Source organism: Bombyx mori, chromosome 6, assembly GCF_030269925.1.
Source record: "Bombyx mori chromosome 6, ASM3026992v2".
Classification (NCBI taxonomy): Eukaryota; Metazoa; Arthropoda; class Insecta; order Lepidoptera; family Bombycidae; genus Bombyx; species Bombyx mori.
In genome coordinates, this window is record NC_085112.1 from 2465240 (window position 1) to 2479860 (window position 14621).

The following is a 14621-nucleotide window of genomic DNA, read 5'->3' on the forward strand; positions in this document are numbered from 1 at the left end:
GAATAAGTCTTTAGTTGAAATAGCTAAGCAATTTAACATTAGTAAGTCGGTTTTGCACAAACATGTAACAAGAACAATGAAATCTCAAGGTGGACAAAAATGTCTAAGTAATACATAATAAAATATATTAATATTTGTCCAGAGTGGGGGTATCCACCTGATAAATCCATGGAATAACCGACACACCTAATCTCTTAACCCAGATAAAAATATCAACCCCTAAGTACTTACTAAGAACGAAGAAATATAAACCGTATATAAGAAAGCCCGCTCGTTCGAATTTAGGTGCTTACTCTCCCTTAAACTGAATCCTTTGGAACTACAATAATTTCCACGGTAGCGCGGTCTCCGTCAATGTTCTAACTGAACTAATTTTAAGTGATGAAATAGATATTTTTTCTAATTGTCTCACAACTTACAGGAAAAATCTGTCGCGGATAATTTCCCAAATAAATAAAAATAATCTTAAGTAATTAAATGTAATCAAGTTTTAGTTATATATTTTTTATTTTTGTTGTAAATGCAGTGTCGATTGCACCTGTAATTGAGGTAACATCTGTCATGTACTTTTGTCAGTTTTTCAATGTTTTTTATTGATGATCACTTTGTCAGTGCAACTAAATAAATTAAAACCAAGTAGTGACAGCCCTGGCAAATTTCTCTATTAACACTAATTTCGTCCCCATTAACCGCAATTTCTAGGTAAATAGGGATAACACCTATTTTTGTTTTTTTTGCTTAAACTGGAATACTAACTGTATAGCTTTAATTTGGATAACAAAATACCCTCAAGACTCAATCATTTTGATCCTGACATAGCATTTTAAACATTAACAACTATCTTAAAATTGTTCATCAAGTTGGAATTTGTCCCTTCTTCTCAGTCGTACACTCCTGGCGGTTTAGTCGTGGTTACGTATGTCTTATTGCTGGGTTGCGGCTTTTGAGAGACTTCTCCATCTCTCTTTTTGTGGCGGTACGTGTACATTCAGAAAGGGAACACTTCGTAGATGACTTAATCAAGTCTGTCCACCTTTTGAAGTCGTCGTGGCCTAAAGGATAAGACGTCTGGTGCATTCGTGTTGAAGCGATGCACCGGTGTTCGAATCCGCGAGGAGTACCAATTTTTCTAATGAAATACGTACTCAACAAATGTTCACGATTGACTTCCACGGTGAAGGAATAACATCGTGTAATAAAAATGAAAATCTTAGTAAATGGCCACCATTTTACTGAGATTATATTTCATCTCATCTCATTTCATTTAAATTCATCCCAGTTGATTAATGTCTCAAATTAATCATCGTCATTTCATTTCACTCCATATTATCATTTTTCATAAAAATAAGAATATAAATTAAAATAAGACATGACTTAAAAGTCTTAGTTACCAGGTCATAAAATACCTTTAAAAAAAAGAAGCTAAATTACAAGACTTTGGCGGGAACGCGAGGAGTGAAGTTGTGTGATTTGTTTTATTTTGTCTACCGGTAAAATGGGGCGATTAGGGATTGAAAGGCGAATCGGGAAAAAACCGGGAAAATCTTTCGACGCTCAATATAAGTTTTATATTCGTTGCAAAATCTTCCATTTTTTGTAGTTTAATAGTAGAATGTTGAAAGTTCACAAAACAACTCTGAATATGCATGATAATAGCTGCTAACTTATAAAAAATCGCGTTTCAAATTAACTTCCTGTGATGGTAATTATTTTAGTGCTAGAAACTTTGCTCTCTTTTATTTATTTGATAATAATAGAAGACGACTATGATTTATAAACGTTATTTAGTGTTTGAACCAGCATATATATTAAAGGTAAGTCTCAGTTGTTATTGGTTTTAATGTATTTGATTAAATAAAAATACATGTAAAAATCTGTTGTTTTTGGGGATATTGGGGACGTCTTAGGTACAAATAACAACGAAAAAGGGGTCAATTGGGATGAGATTACGTGAAATGGAAACGACCTAAGTATAAATAGGTACAGGTTTGTAGGGTTGTCTATGTAGTTATAACAATATTTTTTAAATTTGTTGGTAAAAATCTGGTTTATTCGAAGCGAAATTGGGAATAAGTCTTTAGTTGAAACAGATAAGCAATTTAATATAAGTAAGTCGATTTTGCAGAGACATGTAACAAGATCAATGAAATCTCAAGGTGGACAAAAATGTCTATAGTCGGATTTTTAATTAGACGAAGCCAGCTGACAGTAGCTAATGTCACTTTGTGAAATAATGTTGCTATATTTAAAGTAATAGTGATGCGTTCAGTTCTCGTTCAATCACATAAATGAACAATGAGTGTGAAGAGTTAATCATTAATTTCAAACTATAAAAGAATATTATTTATATTTTACAATAAAATTGTATTAAAGTGATCCAATATAATAATATGTTACTAGTAGTATGTAACTACAATCCGTTTTTTTTATTTTCATTACCAATGTACCTATAATTGTTATATTTTATACATCTATAGTTTCAACTATATGATGCATTGGAAATAGGACAGTCTTACAAGCTTCCTCGCAATGTTTTTCTTAATGTTTAAAACACTCGGTATTCAGTACAGGTAGATACCATAGGAACATAATGTTTCGTCGAAAACTCGTTGGTATGTACAAAGCACGGCTAAAATTCGAACCCCGTGCCCGATATCAGCAGTTCGGCACACTAACTATTCACTAGACAATCGAGGCAATTTCATTAATTCAGGAGTTTTTTCAATCGTTCACTTTGTCACAACACTATTTTTATTTCATCAAAAACTGACAACACAGTAAACGTCAGTTTACTTCGTCTAATAAAAAATCCGACTATAAGTAATACATAATAAAATATTTAATATTTGTTCAGAGTGGGGGTATTCATCTGATTAATCCATGGAATAACCGACACACCTAATCTCTTAACCCAGATAGAAATATCAGCACTGTCGATTGCCCTATAATTGAGGTGATGTCTGCCATGTACTTTTGTCAGTTTTTCAATTTTTTTTATTGATGATCACTTTGTTGGTGCAACTAAATAAATAAATAAATTAAAACTATATATAAAAATAAAAATAGTGCCAACCCTAGCAAATTTCTCATTTCGTCCCAATTAACCGCAATTTTCGGGTAAATAGGGATTACACCTATTTTTGCATTTTTTGCTTAAAACTGGAATGCTAGTTGCATAATTTTAAATTAGACAACAAAGATGCCCCCAAGACTCAATCATTTTGATCCTGATATAGCATTATATACATCAACAACTACCTTAAAATTGCTCATAAAGTTGGAATTTGTCCCTAATCGCCCCATTTTACGGTATTTAATGTTTCTTCAGGTTTAAATGTGTAACAACGGTGGTTTATTGACTGTTTAATATCTGTGAAAGTGCACAAATGTGGGAAAACGAAACAAAGTCGCTGGACGTAACTTCTTGGGATCCTCCAGAGTCCACTGAAAAAATTTCAGTCAATGACCACCATTATACTGAGATTATATTTCATCCCATACCATCTCATCTCATTTTATTTAATTTCATCTCAGTTGATTAATGTCTCAAATTAATCATCTTCATTTCATTTCACTCCATATTCTTATTTTTCATATTTTTCATAAAAATAAGAATATAATTTAAAATAAGACATGACTTGAAGGTCTTAGTTACCAGGTCATAAAATCCCTTTAAAAAAAAATTACGTAGAGCATTTCATTGTGATAAAACAATCAACTAAATTGCACTAAAACGTTGGTCTCAGTAAAATGTAATAAAGTATTGCAAATAAATTAAAATAATACATTCCAATTTCTGTAACAGACATAACAGGAAAAATCAGGAGTCAAGATGGTAATTATGACTTAACCAAATATTTTCAGTACATACTCGCAACAATAATTTCCCTAAAATTTAAACGTATGAGGAATAATCACCTAAGTACTACACCAAGCAAAATATACAATCAATTCACAAATGTTTTTTAAAACAAATTATATGAAGTAAATCCAAGTCGCATTATTTTCAGATGCAGTTTATGCTATTATTTAGCCGTCAAGGCAAATTGAGGCTTCAGAAGTGGTACGTGGCTCATCCAGATAAGCTAAAGAAGAAAATAACTAGAGAATTGATTACCACAGTGCTAGCTCGAAAACCCAAAATGTGTTCTTTCCTTGAATGGAAAGATGTTAAAGTTGTGTATAAAAGGTATTTAAAAAATCTTTTTCATAATACAAGGGGTTTCTACAAGCCTGTTAGATGTCTCAGTGACGTGATTCGGCTATTTTTTTAGAATCACTTTATTGCATCAACTAATTATGAAAAAAAAGTGTTTGAATCAGTTTTTATATAAATATTATAAATTTAGCATGACATTATGTACAAAACAATTTTCTTTTTCTGGTCGTTCCCTCAATGCTGAGGATCGTGACTGTATGTCAATCTTCTCCACTCGGTCCGGTTCTGCGCCATATGTACCGCTCCCCATATCTGGCCTCCAGTCACCTCCTTGAGTTGGTCAACCCATCTAGCTGGCGCTCTTCCTCTAGGGCGCTTCCCCTCCATTTGTCCGAGAATTGTGAGTTTCTCCAGGCTGTGCAATGAGGATCGCATTATGTGCCCAAAGAAACTCCAGATCCTTTCCTGGCACATAGTCAGCAGGCGCTTGGTGACCTTCAGCTCTTCGAGGATGGAGACATTGGTTCTCATAGCTGTCCAAGGAATGCGTAGCAGCTTTCTCCAAGCAATACATTTCAAACTCCTCAATCTTTTTGCGTTCCTTTTTCCTGAGACACCAAGTCTCCACAAAACAATAACAAGCTTAAAATTGTTTTTTTTTATTTAATAAATGATGTAGCACTGTTTGAAGATCATTCAATCCCACTTATGGTTTCTAATACTTTAGACACCAACCAAATTTTGTTTTTCAAGGGTTATCCTTACTATTGTGGTTTTCTCTTGCTGCCTATCAAAATAATAAAATAAATTCTTCTATCAGAAACCTTACTGCTGCAGTGCCAACAATTTATTTTACAGCTGTTTGTTCCTAGGTAGATGCATGACCAGTGGTGACTGTATTTCATCAAGCAAGCAGCTTACATGAAATAATTAGATTTTAATACTAAAAAAAATTCTACAATTTGCATAAATTATAATTACAATAATACTAATTAATTTAGTTTTTTGTTTATTGCCCTTGTAGGCAGACGAGCATACGGCCCACCTGATGGTGAGTGGTTACCGTCGCCCATGGACTTCAGCGATGCCAGGGGCAAGCCAAGCCGCTGCCTACCGTAAAGTTAGTTATTGAAAAGTATAGAATGAATTAAATGTTTACAGATATGCATCACTATATTTCTGCTGTGCTATGGAACAAGAAGACAATGAGCTGCTGACCTTGGAGTTGATCCATCGCTATGTAGAACTGCTGGACAAGTATTTTGGCAGTGTAAGTATGTTGAAAAGGGTCAACAACCTCTTTAGAGTTTTTTTTTTCACATCCTAACAAAAATTATGATTCATATAAAAAAATCTAAAATATATCGATGTGGCTTAATAAGACAACAATATAAACTCCTTAGCTTAGAAAGACACATTGTCAACATTGACTGCATAGTCTCAAATAATTTTATCAGCTCATTCAGAAAGTCAAACTTTCCTAAGTTAGTGACTGCTTCATAAAACTGTGATATAAAATCGGTAGTTCCTCAAATAATACATGACCAGATTTCTTTCTCTATACCTATCACAATCTACCATATAAGAGTTCATTGTTTTGCTACCAGTGATGAACTCTATTTTTATTTGTTTATGGTCTGTTAAGCCTTCGTCAAACAGAACGCGTAATTAGCGCGCGTCAGAGCGCTAAACTGACGCCGAGATGTATTGTACTACTATGGTAACATAACGTCAAACAGAGCCCCAGCGCTAGCAGTACACAACGCTCTGTCGCGGCGTTAGGACGCTTTGACGTCAGGCGTTGTAATTTTTTACAAATTTTATTTTAGCGCCCGAGTGAATATGTATTAAAATACTAGATAATGCCCGAAAAAATGATATAAATAGTTAGATCACTTGATTTCTTAATACTTTTAAATGTTCACACTGCTATATCGTAAGGCAATATGATTTGGCGAATGCGTTGCGTCAAGGAGCGTTTGACTCATCTAGTCAATTGGTGTGACATGAAAAGAGCGCGACGTTAAGTACGCGTTCTGTTTGACGAAGGCTTTAAACATAAATATAAGTAATTAATATGCTAGTTGTGGTACTTAAGTACTTAGAACCTCAGATATTTATTAGTTGATTTGTTTTATATAATTATACCAAGACTATAATAAATCAGAAAATTGGAGTACAGACTGCTGAAAACACACAGAATGTCATTAATCTAAAGATCTGGAGCAATGCAATATACAACTGATGGATCCCTGTAGGAGTAGGCCTTCAACAGCAACAAAATAGTTTGCAATTAATAAACCTCTAATTTAAAGGTTTGTGAACTGGACATCATCTTTAACTTTGAGAAAGCATACTTCATACTTGATGAACTGGTTCTTGGTGGAGAGCTACAAGAAACCAGTAAGAAGAATGTCCTGAAAGCCATCGCTGCCCAGGATCTTCTGCAGGAGGTCAGTAGCCAGGATAATGAACTTGTTTGATTGATAATACTTGAGCATGGTGTGTATAAGATCAGATTAAGGTCTCAATACGGGGTCCAGTAAATACTTTTGCTCATTTCATTTGATGCTTATTTTGAATATTGATAAAGGATTAAATATTAGGAAAAGAGTTTTGGACCGAAATATATCAGGTGTAAGTAGGTTTAGCAAAAATCTTATTTTCTATGAAAAATAAATTTCAGTGAAATAATGAAATGGTCAATTGTCATACATATCAGAATTATTATTGCTTTGTAAAAATGTTAATTGCTACAAATAAAAGTAGATTATTAAAACAGTAAATGTGGACCAGTATAGGAGAATAGCCTTAGTGGTGCCTTCTATTTTTTTTAGATTATAAAAGCACTTTATTAGTTAGGATGCACTTTAAACAAAGTACTTGAAAGAAAGTATTCGGACCACTTAATTTAAATAAAAAATTAGCATAGTAAATAATTAATACAATATGGAAGCTTAACTAGTGCCTGCAACTTAAAAGAAATATATTTAGTAGGATAAATAATATTATAAATATGCTTTCTAACAGAATTAGTAAAAATTAAGGTACATCTAAAAAACTATTATTAAAATTTATTTCTAATTAATCAAAACTCAGATGCTGATATCGACAGCACCTTTGATTGTCTTTAAGTAATTTCCCTTAGGGGCATCTATTAGTTACGTTAACTCGGAGTGAGAAGAGAAGTTTTTTTTGTTAACACAGCATGTTCGCCTGTGCATTGGAGGATAGTTGATCTAAATCTTATTTAAAACTGTGATTGAAAGTTTGATGTTACCTTTTAAATTCACAATTAAGTAAATTGTTCTGTATTTCCATGGCTTGATAATATAAAGCAAATTACATGTGCTTTCATGTGGTTCAAATTATTTCAACAATAGCAGGAAGGACTTTGATTAAAAGTCAAGACACGTAGTTAATGATTGCCCTCTTATGAAAAACCGTACAACACATATTGAGCTTGATGTATCCCGTCCGATTTGCTAATTATTTTATGTTTTGTTTGTGTGATATGCATGCACTGACCGGTCAGGATCTGAACGATGGACTATTGCACTGATGCACACCCTTGGAACCTGTTGAAAAATTTACGCAATAAATGTCTGAACAGCTAACTTATTAATATTATATGAACAAATTATATATTTATTAATCTTATACGCTTCATTTCATTTAAGTTTTTAGGTTATACTTTTTAATGCCATATTTTTATCCATTTATATTTTATGCATAAACCAACTAACAGTATTAACGATAGTTTAAAATGCTTTATTTATTTACAAATTTAATTTTCTGTTATTCACACTTTTCAAGCTTGACACCAATATGAATCACGCATGTTTTTTCTAAACCTAACATAATGTACAGTAAAAAAATACTCATCAAATAATAAATAATTCATTAGAAACGCTTAAAAAATTACAAAATTCATTACATACTTATGCGGTTCGTATTCGATAGATTGAGGTTAAAAATAACTAAAGAACCAAGTTTTAAGGAATTCGTCGCTTAATATTTGTGTAATGTTTATGGGACACTGCTTTACTAATATTAAATTCTTAGTTCAATCAAATAATCTTAAATGAAGAATAATATTTTGCTCAATAAAATAACCTCGAATTTTATAATACGCATGGTCTATTTTACAATGTAGCTAAAAGTTTAATTTGATATTTTCTAATCGAATAAGTTTACTGTCTGCCTAATAGATTAATAAGCGATATTTTTTTTATAAGTCTCATAATGTATTTTTTATGATTGTGCGTAAAACAGTGTCCTCGCTCAGAATGTGGTGGTTGATTGTAATGAGTTGTCGAAAATACATTAATTTATATGGAAATTCTGTTTTCTTGCATGAACCATTTCCTATCCCTTTCTGTAGCAAGAGTAACTTTTTTTTTTTGAAATCATGTTGCATTAAAATCTGTTTTGAATGGACATAATATTAATTCATTTTTTCATAATTTTAAATTGATAAACTCTGTTGCTGGTATACTGAATGTTTTTTTAATAAACAGCGGTTTTTTTTTTGTGTAATCCAAACAGTACCATGTTTCGTGTTACAAGTCACTTTTTTTTTACTCTTGCTACAGATATCCTGTTTTAGTAATTGTCTAAGGTGATAAAATTATTTAATATTACGCTTTGGTGTGGTTTACTTGAATCTAACAGCATGTTATCTCGTTGTCGAGTTTCCGCATAATGTTTTTACGTCGCAAAAATACAGGTTCCGTGCCTATAAATGTATGTCTACATAAATAGCTGGTATGCTTTTTGTGTGCAACATCGATTATGTTTTATGCATCTTGATTCAAAGCCAAACTCTTTATTATACTAACTGGTACATAAACAATCAGTACTAGTTTTGGTAAATAGTACCTATCTGAGTGGTATAATGTGATTGGCTAGTTTGTTTGTCGGTCAGTCTAGTTTATATACCTACCTATTCCTAGAACTTTAAAAAAAATACATTCGGGTGTCTAGGTTAATTTGTCCTTGTCTCGGATGAGAATACTTCCGACACACGTAACATAGGAGAAAATTCTAGCTTCGGTACATACGTTCAGCGGTAATTATTTAACTTTAGATCACATTGAGTTTACCAAAATATATTACGCGTTCCTTAAGGAAATGGATACATTTAGTTTTTTATTCTTGTAAGCAAGCGAACGTTGTTAAATGCTCGCGTGTTTATGGTGGGAGTTTTGTTAGGACGAGACTGTGGACGCTGCGCTGCGTGACGTCGGCTTGCTCTAACATGGTTAACACACGCCACGCGTCGAAGATCGAAGACTTTCCTGCGCTTCCCAACTGTCCATGCACACTATTTAACGCTAATATAATTGTACGAATTTAAAAAAAAAAACATTTGGTAAACGTTTACTGACAATAGTGCCATGAAACGAGAAAAAAAATGGAACGTTTTTAGCACTGTATATTAATTTTATTCGTTTAACATAGGTTTTTAACTTAAGCGTGTAAGTATTAACACTTAAAATGATTTGATAAAACCTATAATGAAATTATGTTAGTATCTTTATTTCAATGAACGATGTCATGTGCTTTCCTCAAATTCTTTTCAAAATTTAATGTAATCTAACGTATGTAAGTGACTATTCACACGATCTCTTCTATATTTCACAATCTACGTAGGTATTCACCTGTTAAAACCTCATCTCTGTTCTAAATCATCAATTTTCAAAGACAAAAATTAAGTACCTACTTTTGTGCGGTAGTCTATTCAATCTGATTAGTCTTGAGTCGTTTGGGTAACATTGACAGTCTGAGTTCAACAAGCTTGCTTACCGGCACCTAAGTTAGCTAATAAGAAACATACGTATCGAACGTGATTGAAGAGGAAACGCTAATGCGGAGAAGTTAGAAGAATAAATATTTCGAGTTTCATGATTAAAAACACTATAGTGCAGCTCGTCTGTAGAAATGTGAAAATCGCAATTTCATGTTTGTTTCGCTAAAACAGTTCTTATTAATGTATCAGATTTAATAAATAATAAAATTTAAAAAAAAAATTAACATGTTTATGGCAAATATATAATTGCTCTAATGTTTTTTTTTTATGATTGAAGGATTACTGGTGGCCCGGAGGCCTTTCCAGTTTCACCAGGACAGGTGGGCGAGCAAAGGCTCAGCCAGGAGGGGTGGGATTTGCTAACAGCTACCCGAGCGCCTCCGAAGGAGACCTAACAGCTCAAGAGCAGCTGTTTCGCGAATGAATCTACTACCGGATCGGAATCGCGACCCGCTGAGAAGATCCGGCGAGAAACTCAGCGAGCTGATTCATGGGTTAGGTTGCACGGCGAACTCTTTGTCGAGTTCGACGAGTACGGTTACCGAGGTCCCTAAGCCTGCTCCTAGAGCTGAAGGCGTCTAGTGCGAAGTTTATTGGATCTGATGGATCCGTAAGGACGTGTCTAGGGCGTCGACGGTGACTGGCTCCTGCATGATCAGGATTCGGGGAGTAGTCAGCGGCGGCTACGATAAGGCGATTATCATGACGCATAGCCTTATCGAAGTACCGTTCCGACGCTGACTTCATGTATTTCTGTATAGATTCGAGGCCCAGGTCGTCGTGTAGGTCAACGTTCCTCACGAACCACGGAGCTCCGACGGCTAACCTGCAAAAGCGGGATTGTAGAGATTGAAGGGTGTCTATGTGCGTGCGGGCCGCGTGAGCGAACACCACACTCGCGTAAGTCATGACGGGCCTTATGCAAGTTTTGTAAAGTGTCACCTTGTTCCGAAGGGACATTTTACTCCGCTTACAAATCATGGGGTAGAGTCTACCGAGAATAAACGCGGCACGGTCACGGACTGATTTTATATGCGGGCGGAATGTCATCGATGCATCCAGGGTAACGCCCAGGTACTTGACCTTCCTGGCCCAGGGTATGGATTGACTAAAGAGAGTAATCGGGGGTGTGAGATTCCTCCTCCTAATACGGGAGGAAATCCGTGTGGAGCGCTCTAATGTCATGATCGTGGCGAAATAGAAAAAAATATAGGTTTGTATGCAATAAATACAGCCAGCGTTTCCTCTTAACAATATTTGTCAACTATTATTAGTACTAATACAACGCGTTATTAATGACCGATTTTTTTGAAATTTGCAAAGAAAAAAAATTAACTACCGAGTGACCGATACTAGTACGCAGTTAGGACGACTTTTTAGGACGAATTTTAATTTACTCAACACCAAAAACTAATGATATCGAAGTCATTTCAAACTTGAACTGTAAACGCTACCCAAATTGATTGTATTACAATTAATGGTACGGCATTATTATTTTACAGCTATCCAAATTGTGCCACCTATTTCATTGAATAATAATATTATTGAGAAGAAAAAAACCATAAATATTTTTTGTTTATTTTTATACAAATAAGTGTTTTATTACATTGTTTTAAATATTATTTTTATTGTTACTGATTTTTTTAGTTTATTTTACGTAATTAATCCGAATTAATATATCGCATAGTAGTTTAATGGTGATTGTTTATTTCATTTTATTTTATTAACAAATAAATATTAGTTTTGTATTCGAAGTAATGAAAGCCTTGTGCGCGGACTTATAAAAGAATTATCAATTAAATCTGAATATGTCAGTCCCGAGTATACCCGGACTCCAGGTATACTCCGGGTCTCGGAGTAGGTATTCCTGCTTTGGAAAACATCTTGACCTAGTCAACTGAAAATTTAAACTGTCTCGTTGATTTATGGTAATGAAATTCTACGTAATACCTAATACTTGTTTTGACTGATAAAAGCATTAGAAGATTTAAACTACACAAGATAAGCGTGACTGAATCCTAAGTTCCTGACTTTGCACGAAAACTATAATTAATAATAATAAAATTATTCTATCAAATAATGTAAGATAACGAAAATTAAACCACATGACTTTCGATTAAAATTTTTTTTCATGTCCAAATCATTTCCTAGTTTTGTATGGTATTTTATGTAATAAAATATGATGTCAGCAGATTGAATTTTCATTAAAGGTGTTTTTAGAAGTTGCAGGCTATGACTAAATGGTAGGTATGATTTTATGAGATAGCCCTCAATGGTGTTCAAACGGGCAGAGGCTTGGAGTGGCTTCTCTGATTGTTATATCTACTAAAATCTAAATTAGAATGTGCAATAAATTTTCTCAACAAGTCTCGTGAGTTTTAACGTCTATCATGTTCTATTTACTCTATATTCGTTACAAGGATTTGTGTCTGGGAATACTCCGTTCTTTCTCTCCAAACATTATTATAAACTTAAGTGTATTTGTAGAAGAAAACTAGATTGGTTTTACGTTAATGTGTATGTTTCGCGTTGCCGAAAAGCGATGGGTCGGTCTAACGCGGCCACGAGCGGCTCTGGCTCAGTGATGCCCTTGTTGCAGGAGGAGACACCGCAGGGCTTCTTCGAAGACCACGGCCTCGGATAAGCCGCCGCGCCATCTGTCCTTCGTTCCGGCAACTCAGCAAATTCACTTGCTATATAGTATTAATAATCTTAGTATCTCATTAATTGTAACAGTGGCAGCTCTATTGTGTTTTTTTTTATTGTTGCTCATACATTAAGCAGCCGTATCGATGACGCACGCTAATGTGTTTAAATTTTAATAACATTCCATGAAAAGAAAAAAAAAACAATTCGTGATAACTTAACGGTCTTAAACTTAACTTGTATTTATAAGTGTGTTGTTTTTTAAAGTACATAAAATTCAATGCTTAAACAATGGACCTAATTTCTTGTAGAAAATAGTATGCATGTTATAGTTTAGGGCTGTCACAGTATGTGAGCAATAAAATAATATGTTTTAGTAATGTATAGAAGATTTAAAAACATACTTTCACATTAAAAATGTTAAAAACCGAAAGGATATTATTACATGGGTGCCAAACAAAAACAAAAAGAACAATCGACATTTTCACGGGAACGCGAGCAGACGGATTGTGTGCGTGTGTTTTATTTTTCTTCAGTTCTAAATGCGGAATAATGTTAGATTATTAATCGTTTAGAATCTGCGAAATTGAAGAACTGAGAGGAAAACGAAATAAAGTGACGTGACTTCTCGCGTTCTTTCAAAAGTCCTCGAAAAAAAGGGTCACTAAAATCTTATAAGTGACTGGGACATTATTTCAATCTAGCTTTCTCCCTATATCCCAGATAAATCGTGCTACAAGTTACATTTCATATAAGAAAGCATTGAATAATATTACATGAAGATTTGGCTAAAGCAGTACATTCTAATACATTAAAGAAATAAAAGAAACAGTAATATTACATAAACAATTTTCCACAATGTCATTGTTTGGAACCAAATAAATACAAGTATTTACATAGATAATTAATTTTCGTTTAAGATAACGACTCATACTCATATACAAACCAAAGCTATTTACGCATAGAACCCCAATCCGGGTTTGGGTTCACACATGTGGATCAAGTACCCAAAGCCAAACCTTATGTACAGCACTGGTTACGTCTTCATAGTGTATTGATGTAAAGAGGTTAGCCACGTGTTGGTACTAGCATTGGCGAAGTCCATGGGCAAATTGCGAGTCGATAAAACTAATTTTATAGTCTATTTATTTTCATTAAATTACTTCAAACGTTTTGAATACTTTTCATTTTTTGTACAAACACCGACGACTAAAGAAAGTGTTGTCTTTTTTCCCCCTACCTATGCTGAGAGGCTATTTCAGCTTCTCCTTGACGTGTAGGTGAGCTCAAGGGGCTCAAACCGGGAGTGTTGCTAACACTGGCCTTGCAAGAGCAGTGTTTCGCAGAATCTACTACCGGATCGGAAATGCGACCCACTGAGAAGATCCGGCGAGAAACTCAATGGGCTGTGTCTATGGGTTAATTTACTCGTCGAGCCCTTCGTCGCAAGCGACGGGTTCTGCAAGAGCGTGATCGGTGCTTGAGGTACCTATAAGCACCGTTAATAGATCGGGAGGATCCGTAATGACGTGTGGTCTAGTGTTGTCGACATTTGATGTCCTAATTGGCTTATGACTGATGGAAATACTCTAAACACGTTGAACGCTAGACTAGAAACCATGTTTAGCGTAGTGGGCTGCGGCGAACATAATGACTGTGTCTGTCGAATCTCGGAAAATAATGAGTACCTAGTCAGTGTTACGGTAAGTCACACATTTCTAGGTTATTAACAATATTTTCAAGAAAATACTTTACGATTTTTAGACATATATCGGAGAAAGTACTTAAGTTGTGGACCCATGGTGTACGTCAAGGCGTTTAACGTGTTAAATATTAAGCGTATTATCTATGGCGATATAACGACAATAAAGAACGTGAATATAAAACGTAAAAGTAGTTTTAATTTTGGTTCACTTGGTCAAAGAAGATGTCGCAAATGTGACGTCAATTATTGAATGCCAACTTGCAAGTTAGGTACGTGATTCGCATATTTCTTTATATTTT

At 34.3% G+C, this 14621-nt stretch overlaps 1 protein-coding gene across 3 annotated transcripts; it reads left to right on the top strand.

The window, feature by feature from the left end:
- The first annotated feature begins 3315 nt into the window (after positions 1 to 3315).
- Positions 3316 to 12978, top strand: AP1S (adaptin). Of its 3 annotated transcripts, none has more exons than XM_038011398.2 (5): positions 3316 to 3835; positions 4011 to 4189; positions 5321 to 5429; positions 6475 to 6612; positions 9374 to 12162. In XM_038011398.2, the coding sequence occupies exons 1-5, from the start codon at positions 3833 to 3835 to the stop codon at positions 9416 to 9418; spliced, it is 474 nt and encodes a 157-aa protein (XP_037867326.1). In that variant the 5' UTR covers positions 3316 to 3832; the 3' UTR covers positions 9419 to 12162.
- Positions 12979 to 14621: the final 1643 nt, after the last annotated feature.

Excerpts from the sequence above, each read along its gene's own strand:
- AP1S (XM_038011398.2), top strand. Across the intron at positions 4,190-5,320 it reads GTTAAAGTTGTGTATAAAAG|ATATGCATCACTATATTTCT; the intron begins GTATTTAAAAAA and ends AAATGTTTACAG. Across the intron at positions 5,430-6,474 it reads TGGACAAGTATTTTGGCAGT|GTTTGTGAACTGGACATCAT; the intron begins GTAAGTATGTTG and ends TCTAATTTAAAG.